The sequence below is a fragment of the Sander lucioperca genome, chromosome 18 (genome assembly GCF_008315115.2).
Source record: "Sander lucioperca isolate FBNREF2018 chromosome 18, SLUC_FBN_1.2, whole genome shotgun sequence".
Lineage (NCBI taxonomy): Eukaryota > Metazoa > Chordata > Actinopteri > Perciformes > Percidae > Sander > Sander lucioperca.
Window position 1 is genome coordinate 23,527,671 of NC_050190.1, and position 17,239 is coordinate 23,544,909.

Here is a 17,239-nt window from a genome sequence, read left to right on the forward strand (position 1 = left end):
CTCCCAGACCAACCACCCTTCCAGACAAGCAAAGGGACCCTAATTATACCCTTTCCAATAATAAATCTCTGCATCCACACAATGGGCCCCAAGGAGTTGTGCAGGCAGCAGAGGAAACACCTTTTCTTATCAAGGCAAGGCACAAATAGCCGGATACTGGAGTCCGTTTCCTACATACCCTCGGTCAAAAACACACAGCATGTATGCAGACATACAGACGATTACTTCCTCCTGGACTTCCTCCCTCTAGCTGCTTTCCCATATGTACCATAACCTGTAGAAGTGCTGTCAAATTCCTGCGTCAGCGTCATGTCAGTAAGTAAATTAAATCAGACATCAGAGATTTGAGATTTCAGTTTCTGGACAGCATTGAACTCAAATAACTGGAAAAATAAGGAATTGTGTCCAAAGAATAAGAAACTAAAGGATAACATGAATTGAGCTTCTTGCATTAAAAAAAAAGTTTCATTATATATTATAAAAATAACGTTGACGCTAACATTCAAGTGGGAAATCATTTTTCTGATCTATAACAGACTTTTCAAAACCAGTCCAACACTTTTAGCTTCAGTTCCACACATCTTTTTATTTTGAGAGACCTCACTTTGGGAGAAAGTAGTAGCAGCAGCTTTTTTGTTTCTTTATGGATTGTATTGTATATATTCTTTTCCTTTCTTCGATCATTAAATTTGATTTGATGTGGACATGAAGTTATGGGTATCGCGTGCAAGAAATGCTTCTCAGTATTGCTTTAGGAGATCTGACTACTTCCTTCAGAGGTTTCTGTTTACTCTTCAATCAGTTCTCCCTGTCAATTAGAAAAACACTGAGACAAATGGCCGACAACAAGGCTCTGGAGAATAGCTGGGGTTGGGGCGTGTGACCTCCCATCAACACTTGAGAGCAGAGGAATGCTGACTTGGACATAACATATTGCCGGAAATGTTAAATCACTCTTAAAGATACAATTATTCAGAGCAGAAAGCCAGCAATAAATCATTCTTTAAAATCAATAATCCGCTCTTAAATCAGAAGATGGTCACAAAATCTTCAGACACGACCACTAGAGGTAAAGGAACACGCGACTTATTGGGACTTTAGCTTATTCACCGTATCCCCCAGTTAGATAAGTCCATACATACCCTTCTCATCTCCGTGCGTGCCGTAACTCTGTCTGACGGCCCCACCGCTAGCCTCGCATAGCACAGATCCTGGAGGTAACCGGCTCCATCTAACCTACTGCTCTCAATGAGTGACAAAATAACGTCAACATTTTCCTATTTACATGTTGTGATTTGTATAGTCACAGCGTGTACAAATAACAAGGTCACATGAGACACAGCCATCTTCTAACCGTATACAAACTGGGAACTATATTCTCAGAAGGCGAAGCACTGCTACTTGGGCGGAGTGATTAGCGCAACACCTGAAAAGCACTGTTGTTACTCTCTGCACCTTACCACTGAGCTTCGCAGGTGCTGCGAGCAAATCACTCCGCCCCAGTAGCAGAAGTAGCAGTGCTTCGCCTTCTGAGAATATAGTTCCCAGTTTGTATATGGTTACTCCAGCAGGAGTTTAACCTGTCTGCTCGAGTATGAGTGTGTGTGATTTATTTCCTCCTAAATCTGAGGATACCCATATACCTCATGTCCTGTTTATAACACTGCCAGTGTGTCCTCAATGTTGCGTTTTCTGTGTGTTTTTGTGATTGACTGAAAACATAGACACACCTCCAGACATATTTAAAAAATGAGGTTATGAATGGAAACAGACGTCAGAGCCTTGCAAGTATATCTTCATTCCTCTGCCTGTGTGTAGTAATAAAGTCCACTGTTTAACAGCTCCCTGTTTTAAAGGACAGTTGTTATTATAAGAACAGTGAGCCTGTCTGTCTGTATTATGTGTTGTAGGAGTTGTAGAGTGTGGGGGAGGGGGATCTGCTTCTGGCCCAGATGTTTATACCCTCCAGCTCCAATGTGAGTTCTATCCTTATTATCCTTCATACTGTATAGCCTCGTAGGGCTGGCTGTGCAATCAATCAAAATTTTAAATTGCAATTACGATTTTGGCTCCTAATGATCACAAAAACAGACTAATCGAGAAAACCCATTATTTTGGACATTACATTTTGGGAAATTTCACAGTTTTCACTGTTGATTTTTTTTACTTTTACTTTTTAAAGTTTAATAATTGGAACATCTTTCCAAAAGTCAAAAAGTAATCGTGTTAATTAATTGTGATTTCAAAATTGACTAAAATAATCGTGATTTATGATTTTTTTTTTTTCATAACTTGAGCAGCCCTATAGCCTCGACCACTGAAATAAAGCCAGAAAATATGCATTTAGGTTGACATTTTACATGCATGAAAAGATGAAAGGGAAAAATCTAACTGACTGCACAAATAGAACGAAAGACGAAGTTCTTCTTCTCCCAGAATAGTAAACGTGTGGGCACAAATTAGGTGTCTGAAAGTCTTTCTCTACCTCATTATGGCAACAACCTGAGGGTAAATGCACCCACTTGTGTAAACAAACAAGCTCCTGTTCACAGGGGAAGTATCTCCAGAAATCACACTGTCAACACCAATGAGGATGTGCCAAATCCTTTTTAGCCAATCTGTTTTCTCTCTCACGACAGCCTCACTCACAAACACACAAAGGATTCCAGTGTGATTTAATGTAAACAGCGGGACAGCTTTGGGAAATCACTGTCGAAGAGTTGTAGTTCATCTCACCTGACATTTGTGTCTGGTTTTGCTGGAAACCTACTGTAACCCCTAATTTCCACTAGGCGCGTCGCTTGCCCCGCGAGCAATCGCAGCCATTGAAATCAATGCTTGATAATCCACAAGCTGTGCCACGGCGCGTCCCAGAAGCGTGCGTGAAGCGGCTCTCCGCTCCGCTCAAGATACGCGTCAGGTCTATTTTCACATGAGCTGCGGGCCGTTCAGACAGTCAGACAGGAAGTGAAACTGCGAGAGTATCCAGTCAGTCTACCAAAACAGTTGTTTGGTCTATAAAATGTCAGAAAAAGGTGAAAAATCTGTTTCCCAAAGCCCAAGATGACGTCCTCAAATTTGTCCAAACTCAAAGATATTCAGTTTACTGTCAGAGGAGTGAAGAAAACAGAAAATATTCACATTTAAGGAGCTGGAATTATAGAATTTTGACTTTTTTTCTAACAAAATTACTCCAGCCAATTAATCGATTATCCATATATATATATCAATTAATTTAATAGTTGACAACTAATCGATTAATTCAATTAAATTGTATTTATAGTATCAAATCATAACAAGAGTTATCTCAAGACACTTTACAGATAGTGTAGGTCTAGACCACACTCTATAATTTACAAATCATCATCTTTGCAGTGCTATATGGGAGGTGCTGAAGAATTGGCAATACCTTCTCATCTTGGCAGTTAACGGAACCAAAAATGTAAAGATTTGGTATAAATGGCCTGGGTGGAGTAGAGGTAAGATGAACAAGCAGCAATGGCAACAGATGACTGCGATAGGCCCAGGTGCGGGTTTTTTTTTGGGGGGGGGGGGGATAAGTATATAAAAGCTATTAGAGGTAGAACAGCGTAATACAGCTGTATTGGTTTAATTTGTGGTGGTTGCTGACGGACGATGTTGCTGCAGGAATAGGTGAGAGGATGAGGTAAAAATGAAAACAGAGTGCTAGTCAGAGGTCATCACCATAACCATATGATACCTGCACCACTGTAAGCTGCTTAACTTCATTTGTAAATTCCTTTTCTAAGCTCTTCAGTCTGCGGTCGGCTCCTCTGATTGCATTGTCAATATAGTTTAAAATCACTGAGGCAGCCTGCTGCTGACTCCTCTTCTCTCTGATTTAGCCTCAGTGTAACTTACAATTGCTCAGTTTCACTGACGTTACTGAACATTAATGAAGAGGAAAGGAGGCTTGAAAGTGTTTTTGTGACTGTGAAGAGGTCTGTGTGTGTGTGTGCACATCAGTCAACATACACCACAAAAATTGCAGTTTGTGATGAGATGTGAAGAAACGTAAGCATGTGGAAAATGAGTGGCAAAACCTCATAACCTCACTCCACCCACCTCGGCACAGTTAAGTTGATTTAGAGCCAGGAAATTACCAAACAGGCTCAAGTGCAAAAGAAAATGTCACCTGACACCTAACGAAAGTGGCATTACGACAGTGTGAGCGCTGCCATCGGCTTCACACTGATGATGTAAAAAAAATGAAGGGGCAACATCTCATTTAAACACAGTACTCCATCCCATTCAAAACTCAAGGCATAAGAAAGTGATTTAGGTGCTTTTACGTACATGGAAAAAGCATTTAAATTGTAAATGGCTCATCCTTTCAGATTTAAAGTGCTCATATTATGCTCATTTTCAGATTCATAATTGTATTTAGAGGTTGTACCAGAATAGGTTTATGTGGTTTAATTTTCAGAAAACACCATATTTTTGTTGTACTGTACATTGCTGCAGCTCCTCTTTTCACCCTGTGTGTTGAGCTCTCTGTTTTAGCTACAGAGTGAGACATCACACTTCTGTTCCATCTTTGTTGGGAGTCGCACATGTGCAGCAAGTACTGCTAGCTAGTCAGTTGCAGAGCATGAGGGAGTGCCACGCCAGCAGCTAGGTGAGCATTATAAGGTGTGTTACAATGTGACGCACGTTTGTCATGGAAGTAAAGACTGGACTACAATAGAGCTGTTTGGAGCAGTTTGTGAACAGTGTTTTCTGTTGGAGATGGTAAGTCCCTTTGGGGTGGACTTTGGGCTTTTTCACTTTGTAAACCTATAACATGCACAAAAAGATATATAACACAATAAAGGAAAGGGGAAAAGCCAAAAAGCATAATATGAGCACTTTAATAAATTCAGATATATTTACACTATACCACTGGGTTCAGCAATGATGTACAAAGACATACTTTGAACATCTTTAAAAAACTAAACAAAATATAACTGATAAAAACCTCACTTGGTTGTATTTTATTTTGAAAACTTGACCTTTTTCCTACTGTTCTAATGACATATTATCCACAATATCAGCCAATAAGAGATTTATCAGGAGCCAATACAAAAGCATTGGCTAGAGCAAGTCATCGTAAAAAACTCCTTGATTGGGTCTAACTTTATTGCTGGGAAATTGGAGTCATAAGACATCTGATGCAAAGGGTAAAAACAGCAATTCAACATCAAATAGGCTAGCTTCTTTGAAAACGACTCGTGATATTGCAGTGATTACGAGTATGTGATGTGCTGGTAAAGATAGAGACATCAGACAACTTCAAGCTGGTTATAACTCGATTTATTTTGTCATTTCTGTGACATGATTCACTTACACTTCAGATTAAATTAAGAGTGAAACCAACTATGCTCTGTGTACAGACAGCCTGCAAGAGGAGCAGTAAATGTTCTACAAAACACACTGTAATTGGACAGAACATTAAGCAACAGAAATGTAACAAAAGGGACTTCAAAGTGGGGAAACATTAACAGCCAATTTCTCCAAAACGACTTAATTACGGTTGCTTAATTGTCGACAGTGACATGGCAGCTGCACCCAAACACCAGAGCTGATGGTGGACTGAGATTCAACCCCCGGGTCAGGAGGAAATTCATCCTGTCTGTCTTACTTAAAGCCTAAAAAATCAAAACAGATAAACAAGCTGTAGTACACGCATGGAACAACATTTATACAGCTGAACTCCCAGCATGCAATGTAGCAGCAATGTCCAACAGGGGGAATTGGGCTCTAAAATCTCATATGGGTGCTCTCTTTATCACTCAATAATTTGATGGGGTGCAACCATAGACTGTATATAAGAATGGACCAACAGATCTCGTTGCTCTGGGCGGAGACCAGTGAAGGCCAATAGAAGCACTTTTCTGGTGATGGCTAGCGTTACTGCCAACTCCAACTGAGAGAGACGACGTAAATGTGACGTGAGCAACGTGTCTGAAAGTTGTATGTCTTCTGGTAGCTGTACCAAGAGAAATCTCAATCATTCCCAATCTAGCAGAGACGGAGAGCGTAGGTATATGTAAGGCGATAACATAGGCACAGGCTAATTATTGCTAACTAAAATGCTAGTTAACATTAGTAATTACACTTAAACAGCTAATGTGAGACGAAACTGCCTGCGAGCTTCTCCTGTACTATACGGTAATTCCTCTACTATGCGACAGTAAGTCTCGTGGTTATGACCCAATCGTTAGCCTATTTTTACAAAAACGTCTGCTACGGAGCCATAACGTGAGGTACAAGGTAATGGAGCCTTTTATACATTGTCGTGTTTCTTTAGAAATAAACAATGGACAAATAGAGTCTTTAAACGCTTCAGATGTAAAGTTATTCGCTGTCAAAGTGGCGCCAAAATAAACGGCAGTCAATGGAATGCTAACGGGAGGTGATGGCTTTGTAGCATTAAAATGGCGCCATAGGAGGTTCGCGGTCCGAGGAGAGGCTTACCCCCTTGGGTGCAACAGTGGGAAATCTAAGCATCAAAGACCTTATTGCCATATAAAAATATACATGTTTATATTATAACTATATTCTCAATCAGTTTGCCACAGATGAGGCAGAAGTTGACTCCCGAGCGTATGAACATTTTTGCGCCAAACAAAGCTTGTTTCTGTTGTAATGTTGATGATGTAACCGATGTTATTGTAAATATCTCTAAACCACGGTTGACTGGACTCTGTTCTGTTTCACTCTCTGGTAATGTGGACCCATCTGTTCAGCTCTCCCTACGATAAACCCGTCCAAAACACACACACACACACACACACACACACAAAATCAGTGACAGCTGAGTCCACGCGGGTGTTTTTCTGTTTTTGGCTTTTGTCACAGCAGTGTGATAACTGCACGTCCTAATAAACACCATACACCTGACTGACTGAATTGAGGCCCAGAAGGCAAAGCAGGACCCAAACATGGGAGGTACATTTAATACAACAAAAATCATATCTCAAGAGAAATGCAAGAGAGGAAAAAACAAGCAGCCTGCGTTTCCTTCTTCTGCATCCTCACTATTCTGCTCTCTGGAGTACAAACACCCTCAAGCACTTGTGACCTTTTATAAATTACAGACAATTGCCATTCAGTCAGGGCACACAGGGGCATTCAACCTCGCCAAGGGAAGTGACTTTGAAGGAGTTTTCAGCTTGTGCAGTAAACAAACTACTCTCGTGTTTTGGGGACAATTTGTGCTCCATTTCAAAATCCTCAATTGTCTGGGGTCAGGTGTACATAATTAAACCTAAAAGAAGAATAATCAGAAATATTCTTAAGATTATTATTTTTGGGGGCTTTTTCCCTTTATTAAATCGTGACACTGTATAGTAAGGATGTTTAAATCGAAATCGACCGAAATTAAGTCACAATCTTGAATTTCGAATTAAAAAATGGAATCGTCGATACTGCCACACCCCCATGTCACGTCCGGTCGGCTTGTCAAGCGGAAAAAACACGTGTCGAAGTACTGGGAGTCAGTCAACCTCCTGTAACATAGACCCATCGACAGAACTGGAGCCCCCTCCTCTTTCACTGAAGTGTGTGAAAGTATTTTGGATTCTTAGTTATGTTGACGACGTTGTCGACATAAAAGCCACAGTTTGCAAGCTCTGCTATGTGCGTGTACCATATTCTGTGTGTTTACCATTGCACATTAGCCTAGCAGCTAGCGGCTATTCCTTCTGCTTATGGCTTTATCCGAACAAAACCGCACGGTTGACTTTCACCTGCATGCATGTTTTGTAGCCTAAACAGAGCAGCTTATATTGGTTATATTAGAGAGAGCAACAAATTAGCGGACTGCCCAAGTCGCCCTCTTTGCTATCGGTCTGCTCAGCTGCTGTGCTGGCTCGATGGTGTTTTAAGGCCCCAACTAAGCCTTCAAGGCAGCGCTGCGACCGTCGTCTTCAACCATAGCCTAATCCTAGTGCCTTCCAGGCAGCGCTGCCTGGAAGACGACGTTGGGGGCTTTAACACCAAACTCCGTGTGCTGCGAAGCGTCTGCCCTCAGGATTGTCGGTACACTTTTTTTTTTTCCTTTTTACTTTACTGAAAAATTGTCAAGTTTCCAATTGACTGAATATATGTTATTGTTACATTATGTTGTTAATAAATGTTTTAAATTTGACAACGTAATGTGGTACATTGCAAACAATGGTCAGATATTATATTGCATAAAAGTCTTGTCTAAAAAAAAAAGTCTTGAAAAAAAAATATGTAAACGAGAATCGAACCATGACCTAGGTCATGGTTCGATTCTCGTTTACATATTTTTTTTTTTAAAGCACAGGTTGCTATGCCATTTTTAGACAAGACTTTTATGCAATATAATATCTGTAATCGAATCGAGGATTTGGAGAATCGTGACACCCCTAGTGGATAGACGGAATGGATGGAAAGGGGGAGAGAAATGGGGGGATGACATGCAGCAAAGGGCAGCAGGTCGGATTCGAACCCGCACAGCTGCAAAGAACTCAGCCTACATGGGGCGCACGCTCTTACTGGGTGAGCTAGAGGCCGCCCCGTCAGAATTATTCTTGCTCGATATGGTGATCATTAATCCCGATTATTTGGGAAGCCCTTCTATTCTACTTTCAAGTCAAAGAGGCATCACCAAATACATGAGATGTTTACAGTAAGTGCCACAGTTGTAAGGCTAAAAAAGGACTAACACTATAAACTGTTTGTTTTCATTGTTGATTGACCTATTGATTTTTTTTGGTTAATTTGCTAATTTCTTAAAGGTCCTATGACATGCTGCTTTTTGGATGCTTTTATAGGCTTTAGTGGTCCCTAATACTGTATCTGAAGTCTCTTTCCCGAAATTCAGCCTTGGTGCAGAATTACAGCCACTAGAGCCAGTCCCACATTGAGCTTTCCTTAGGATGTGACATTTCTGTGTCTGTAGCTTTAAACAATCCGTTCTCATTCCGAACTCATAAAATAAGGACGTTTGGACAGTGGCTGTCAGCGCAAGGGGGTAAGCTTCGCTTCAGAACCTCCTATGGCGCCATTTTGATGCTACAAAGCGATCACCCCCCGTTAGCATTCCATTGACTGCCATTCATTTTGACGTCACTTTGACAGCGAATAACTTTACATCTGAAGCGTTTAAAGACTTTATTTGTCCATTGTTTATCTCTAAAGAAACACAACAATGTATAAAAGGCTCCATTACCTTGTACCTCACGTTATGGCTCTGTAGCAGACGTTTTTGTAAAAATAGGCTAACGATTGTGTCATAACCACGCGACTTACTGTTGCATAGTAGAGGAATTACCGTATAGTACAGGAGAAGCTCGCAGGCAGTTTGGACTTACATTAGCTGTTTAAGTTTAATTACTTATGTTAACTAGCATTTTAGTTAGCAATAATTAGCCTGTGTCCACGTTATCTCCTTACATATACCTACGGTCTCCTTCTCTGCAAGATTGGGAATGATTGAGATTTCTCTTGGCACAGCTACCAGAAGACTTGTCACACTTGCTATAGTCGCATTTTTCTTTCCTCCCGCGTGTCACAGAACTGCACGCCCACCCACAACTAAGGCTGCACGATATGGAAGAGGAGAGGAAAAGCTGCGATGTGCGATAACATTGTTTAATATTGCAATGACGATATGACTTGCGATAAATATTCAAATGTGAATGTTAGCTATACTGTTCCCATGTTAGTTAGTTAGTGCTTTAATAGGTTCTTTGCGGACCTAAACATTGAATAGCCTATTCCTACTGAATAAAGAAATCAAATAGATAATTTTTGACATGCTTTTATTGAACAAATTACACATTAATGAGGCATTATAACTATAAGAAGTTAACGTTCGACGAAAATCTTTTAAACTGACCTTTGTTGATCTGAAATGAAGACAGATTCAGCAACTGCATGGCCTATTTCTTGCTTAAAAAGTTTTCAGAAACACGTTTCGGTGAACTATTTTAGTACAATATGAGATTGTATTCTGAACGAGACGCCATGACAGTCTGGCTGTGAATTTCCGGAGAAAAAAGAACCACGTGATGCGTTCGTCCAATCAGCTGCCGGTTTTCATTTTCTGTGAAATAATCAGACTGTTAATGGAAACAATACAGAGCAGCGCCGCCTGCTGCTATGGAGACGTATTACGCTTCGCGTCGTCTCAGTGTGTAAACTTTGTGTGTTTTCCCTTATTCATTGTGTCAGGCTGTCTGTTGCGATGTGTTCATGACGTGACGATGAAAATTCAATGTATCGTTCAGCCCTACCCACAACCCTTTCCTAAACCCAACCATCCCATTCTTCCCGCGTGTAACGGAACCGTACGCCCACCCACGACCCTTTCCTAAACCCAATCGTCCCGTAGTTCCCGCGTGTCACAGAACCGTAAGCCCACCCACGACCTTTTCCTTAACATAACTGCATCAAAAGGGACGGTAATAGTCCCGAGCAAACGCGTTTACTTAAAGCGCTAAAGGAGACTTTTAGCGTCAATAAGAACAACAAAGGCACCTGACCAAGCGTCCATGTTTTACGAGATGGGTGTGAGAACGTGTTGCTTTAAATGCCATTGAGGAGGAGAGAGGGGGGGCAAGATGGAGGGTGGGGGTGTGGCCTTGACCAACTGCCACTTTGCTTGCTTGCAAGCCATGATGTCTCTCTCTCTCTCTCATGGGTGGGCCATATTCTCTGTGCGGGCAAAGCAGAGAAAGGGGAGGTAACCTTCCTCCTTATGACGTCATAAGGAGCAAGATTCCAGATAGGCCCATCTGAGCTTTCATTTTCTCAAAGGCAGAGCAGGAGGGCTCGGTTTACACCTATCGCCATTTCTAGCCACAGGGGGACCATAGGCAGGCTGGGGGAACTCATATTAATGTTAAAAAACCTCATAAAGTGAAAATCCCATGCCATGGGACCTTTAAGTCTATAAAATGCCAAAACCTAAAAGACAAATGCAAGTTCCCAGAGCACAAAGTGTCCTCTTCTAATTTTCTTATAAGCAAAGGTTAGAAAAACCAAATATGGTTTTGTTTATGATATATGAAATGTATGAAAAGCAGCTAATACTAACATAAGAGACACATAGAAACATTCAACGCTACTACACATGACACAACTACTAAAACTATGATGAATAACCCATTTATACTTAAGGTGTTGGAAAATATATATATATATATTTTATTTAAATGGCACAGAATTTTATTTAAATGGCACAGAATTTGTGCTGCTGGTTGTGAGGGAACTGAGAGTGAGATGACCCCGCCAGTGGTGTGTTAAACATTAGAATTGATTTGTCCAGGGTGGGTGTGTGCTGTGGTGCTCACAGTGACGCTGCAGGGTGGGGACCGATGCTAAAGAGCGACTAGGAAACGTGTAGTATTTGGATCGCTCTCCGTCCTGTGGCTGATGCAACCCCGTGGCAAAACTCAGTTCTGGAGGTCGTCTGTCGCCTCAGCCAAGCCTTGGTTTCCTCCCCAGGCTCTCCCCCCCCCCACCACCTCCTCCCTCTGTGAATAAAAGAGGCCGACCTCGTGAATCCTGCTGGCTGACGTAAATGGGCTGCAGTTAACTCACATCCTGGCTGGTCAGAGGAGCCGCAGGCAAAGCACCCTCTCCACAGTCCCTCCCTGAACCCCTGGGCCCATTTGCTCCACACGGCATTTAATCTCCAACCGGTCAGGACACTGTGTCCCGGCTAGAGGGACTTCAAAAAGATTTAGTCTGCATGACTAGCTTACAGAGTAGTGGACCATGTCTTCAAGAGAGGAAGCAGAACTGTATCACTGGCACCTTCAGATGTAGCCTATGTAATTGGATAATCAGGCCTTGAGGGGGTAGACATCATATGACAGAGGCGTAAAATGTATGAATGGGTATAGACTACTTTGAGTGAAATCATCTCAGTCTTGTAAAGAGGTGTAATAAATTGTCTATATGAGCACATGGTACAAGTGGAGTAGCTCCATTTGAAAGTGTCAAACAAGCGTATAGCTTCAAAGATAAGGAATTAAAGTTATAATCCTTAAAGCTAAAGTGTGTAGTTTCTCCCCCCCCCCTCCTCCACGCAGTTGCTAGTAGCCAAGGAGGACACGGAGGATTAAAAAAACCATGATGGACTCTTCAGAAGAGGTCATTATCTTCACTCGAGTTTCTGCGCGGGAAAGTCACGCCACAATCTTCTGAACATAGCCATACTGAGAAATACAGAGAGAGTTGTGTGGAGCTGATCTTAATTAGCTTTTTAGCAACTCATTTGGCAATGGCTTGAATGTAACGGGCGTTCATTAATATCAAAAAGTTACACACTAAAGCATTCCAGTCATCTGTTGTTACTGCTGGTACCGCCAAATAACACCTGTATTGACCACTTTAGCTACTCGGTCAGAAACACAACAGAAGAAGAGAAACTTGTGTACAGCGTCTGTTTACAGCAGAGGATTTATCATGTCACATTGTTTTATTAAGAGGAAGATGACTAAAGAAGACATGTTCTAAGTGAACAGCCTTTTTCTCATGAACCATTCGTTCAAAAAGCTAAGAAAAGTTAAGCACTGTAATCCGTAAGCATTCCACGTTTTTTGTTGTTGTTGCCGTATTCACTACATTGACGGCCGCTGTGGCTGGCCGCGAAGGGAGGAGGTCGGGGTGGATGGGTAGGGTTAACATACAGGGCTTTCAAGCCAGAGAGCGGAGTTCGCTTCCCAGGGAAAACTAAAAGCTAGGGCTGTCCTCGACTAAAGAAATTCTTAGTCGACTAACACTTATATGATTTTGTCGATTAATCGATTAGTTGATGTAATCGACAGAGCTGTGCTCTTTGAGAGGTGATTAAGACTAGAAAAGCACAATATAAATGTAGTTAATGAACCATCTGTAAAACTGAGTTTCTCCACAATTAATCCTGCAAAAGCACCACTTTAAATCTTGTGCTTACCAGAAATGTGCTCATAAGTTTCTTGGAAATGAGTAATTAAACATGAATAAGCATAAAAAATGACTCATCAACTAAGAAATCTTAGTTGACTAAGACCAAAACGACCGATTAGTCGACTAATCGACTAAGAGGTGGCAGCCCTACTAAAAGCATGTTCCTTAGGAGTTTTTTAATCCAAACCACAATCTTTTTGTCCAGTATGCTTCCAGTGAAAAAATGTATAGGCCAATCGGCACCCTACATAGCTATGGACCTATACATGCATAGTGAGGGCAGAGATCTATTACATGCAGGCAAAACAGAATGCAATAATGTTTATTGCTGGGGAGAAAATCATAAATTATATCAAAAATGGGATTTGATGTAATGAAAATCTTTAAAGGATTAGAACTTTGAAGTCTGAGTCATTTGGATGAACTATATGCATTTGGATGATAACTTTGCTCCTCTATGCCTCTGCTATTATGCAACAGGTCATTCTGCTGCAAGGTGGAATGGTTTCACCTGTGTTGGGGGGGTGGGGGTGGGGGGAGGTTCTGACTTTCAACACCAAGCTTAATGCCATCTCCATTAAGGGATCATATTTGTGCCTCAAAAAGGCAGATAAAAAGGACTCTCATTGACTGGTGCACAGTAGCTGGCAGGTTATGCAATGGCAGCGAGCAGGAGGCAAAGACTCAAGAAATGAGGTTACATAACTGACGGGGCACATTCACACAGCCCTCTGGGCAGCCAAGTAGAAAACAGGGTACTCTAGCCTTGACAGAAAAGAGGGGAAGGAAAAAAGCAGGTATTGTGTGGATGTCTGGGGTAAAAGCGGGATAAAAAAAAAAAAAGAGGTGTGTGGGAAGCGTATCATCAGGCCGAGAGGACGAAGGTATTCTGCCTTGCTGGAAACAACAAATGTGCGCAGAGACAGAACGAGCTTTGTGTTCATAGAGATGTCGCTTCTCATTATAATGCATGAGGTACTTTGAGAGTCTCCCGTTTAAATAAAAGGCAGGCCTGCATCTCACCCCATTTCCCCCAGTCCTTCTAGTTGGGAAAGAGGAATTCAGGGCTTGAGGCAAGAGCAAGTGTCTGAAGAAGAGAAAAGAGAACCAAAGTGAGAGGAATTGGTGAATGAAAGAGAGAAAGAGAAACTCACAGCAGAGCACCATTAGTTTCTCGTTTATTCACTTAGCTGCACAAAGATGCATTGCTCCAATTTGTCATGCACAAGAGTTGTGGCTGGATGGCTCAACTGAATTTGGGTCTGGAGCTGAGAGAGATTTAGTGAGCCATGCTGTGTTGTGTCCCGTATGGACACTATCACACGCTAACAATGTACTTCCACTGGGGCCTGTCACATGTCAGCCAATAGTCTCTGGTGTATTCTAAGCATCTCTATACCACAGGCACTAACAGATGTGAAGCCACAGTGTAGACGCTGGGAATTTGAATTCGGCCAACGCTACAACGCTTTTTGGTGCCGTATATTTGGGTGTCTGAAAAAAACAACACTGCGCAAGCAAAGTGAATGGCAGCAACAGACAACACATGCAATTAAACTGAACCATCGCCACCATAAAACAGCTGTACATTAAAGTAACGAACGTAAAATAATAAAAAACGAAAAAAGAACTTTCATCCCAGACTGTGGCGAACCACTGCCATGCAAAATTGTTCTTTTTTTCTTTTTCTTTTTTTTTTTTTACAGAAGTAAAGAAAAGGAGAGTCAAGTGTTGAAAACGAATGCCTGCTAAATCTAATATTGGACAACACCAGCTGGAGGACCAAGTAGGTAACTGCAGGGTGGGCCAATCACTGCTCTATATATAGCTACACCACGAACCACAAAAAAAAAAAAAAAAAAAGGAAACATAATAGGACGGGAAATAGACAATTTTCTCTATCAATAACACATGTCCTAGTGTAGATCAGAAGAAGCAGGGTGTTTTCTTCTCACTTTTACACCCTCATTCGTGGGTCTTTAACTGTTCTGCAGACCTGAAAAGCATTTCTGGCGTCTCTGGAGAGCCAAGTATCTGAGAGGAGGATGTATGTAGGTGGAGCTGCTGAGCTCATTCTACAGTATCTGAAATCCATCACTGACATCATGTTGATGCTTCAGGCTGTAGGCAGCTGCACAGGCAGAACCTTTCTCCCATCCTGACCTCTCCCATGCCTTGTCATGAGTTTCACAGCCTGCCTTGCAATGACTGAAAGTTTAATATTGTCATTAACAACCTCCCACACTCTCTACATCCTCCCTGGTTTTGACGTGTGCAGCTAATTCCACCCATGCTGCTTCCTAGTAGCCGTTCATCATCCTTACAATCGACTCAGCCCTGGGCGCTCTCCGCCCAATAAGACACACCACAAACCAAAAGTAACTCCACCAGGATGGATCTCAGTATGTTACATAAAAAAATAAATAATAATAACATACATCACAGAGGAGCTGTGACTCACTCACTGCAGAGAATTAAGGCTAGTACGCAAATGAATACTCAGACATGCATAAAATCCGTATTGGAGGAAAATAAATCTTATTTGCACAGATATTTATTCCTCTCGGGACCCATAGGATGAGCAGCAGCTGTGTTGTTTGCTGCCACTCCTGTTACATAAGAGGACTTCCATCCACTCACATAATTGATTTTGACCCCCGTAACAGCTTTGATGTGTGCTATGAAGTGCAAAAAAGATCAGCGCTGAAGAACGAGTTTTTTGTTCCCTGCAAGCAGCCAAATGTAAACACAGGATTACTCATGGTTGAACAGCAGCATGTCCCCAAAAATACACTGGACAGGGTGCATATCATGTGCAACCTTCAGATTAAAAGGCAGGGATGTGAATTTGTGTTTATCTTCATGGCCTGAGCTCCTTTAATCCTCTGCTTTGCTCTTATCTGTGTGCATAATTTCTTACACTGTAAACATCTGTTATAGTACAGGCTATATAAGAAGCCGTGTCGCTGTGACTAAGTCTAACGCTTTGCCCAAATGGGTGTTTTGGTTTCCCATCTTTGTTTACAAGGTTGCAAAAGATGCATGTTTACATATTTTTATCTCGCTGACGCGGCATGATGTTGCCATGTTTCTCCATGAGTGGGCAATCTCATCATATGGCATTTCTGCACTCTTGGCAAGGGCCTGCATCAGAAACCCTCCAAAGCCAACTGCCAAGCTTGGATGTTAACCAAAGAAAACAAAATTAAAATGGCACAGATCAGTGTCAGAATAAGATGAATCATTTATCTAGTTTTTTTTTGTTTTTTTTTAAATTGAGTGCAGACACTGCTTGTTTTCTCTCACATGTTAAGCATTTCATATTTTATAGAAATAATACATTTGTTGAAATGTTTGCTCTGACAGGGCTTTTGTTTGTTTACATTGACCCCTTTGCTTCTCCAGCTATTTTTTTTTCCAAGGTTTGTCTCTGTGAATCATTTACATTGCCACCAACTCTTTCCCTAAAAAAGCCTAATCTAAGGAATGCTATGAACTTTACTTTGGTGAGAAATCCCTTTGGGAAATAGGAAGGATTTACATTTTTCCCACCACTGAACATAAAAGCCTAAAGCAATATTAAGCTTTATGGATCCTATACTAGGCTACTGTCAAACATAAAAATACTTTTAATACCCTACCGTATGTTGAGATAGTTAAAAACACAGAAATAATAAAGGCAAAAGTGCATGTTATAGCCTACATTCAGAACTCCATTAAAAAAGGAAAAGTAACTAGTTGTGTGATGCGTAAATATTTGTTCAATGAATGGGAATGGACTGCTTTATATCCGAATAGATACGCTATTTACTAGGTTTGTAAATTACTGTGAAATATGTCCCACAAATATCGATCTAATGTGCCGGATCATGACCCAAAAGTAATTTCAAAAGGTGGAAACAAATAAAGAGGGCAACACTTACCGAAATACACCGTCTTGTCACACTTGGGGCACTTTGAAGACATGTTGTGGGTCGAGTGAAAGTGATCTGTTTTGTTTGTCCGGAGCGTCCACTCTCTCTGGCTCTTCTCTCCACAGCAAGTGTCTATGCTCCGCTTCCAGAAGCCGGACCGGGAGCATCTATTCAGTCAACGGCTCCCTCATTTGCATAACCCCGCCCCTGCCACGATACGCGTCCTCGTGCTCCCTTCACGGGTTGTGGGAATTGTGACAACTTGACAGCTAACGTCGAGGCTTACAATTGAGATGTCACTTATATGATTTTTTTTTTGCGTTTTCTCTTTATTCTGCCTCCATAGGACATTTTCGTTGTAAAAGTTTCCTCAAAACAACTTGCTAGCAAACAAC

General features: G+C 41.5%; 1 protein-coding gene across 2 annotated transcripts in view; it reads right to left on the reverse strand.

Annotated features, from left to right (window-relative positions):
• The window catches only part of crip2 (cysteine-rich protein 2), a 29,190-nt gene extending 12,154 nt beyond the window's left edge, over nucleotides 1–17,036 (reverse strand). For both annotated transcript variants that reach the window (XM_031309998.2, XM_031309996.2), the window contains exon 1: nucleotides 16,854–17,036. In XM_031309998.2, the coding sequence (XP_031165858.1) occupies nucleotides 16,854–16,896 (43 nt within the window). In that variant the 5' untranslated portion in view covers nucleotides 16,897–17,036. The remainder of the gene's footprint in view (nucleotides 1–16,853) is intronic.
• Nucleotides 17,037–17,239: the final 203 nt, after the last annotated feature.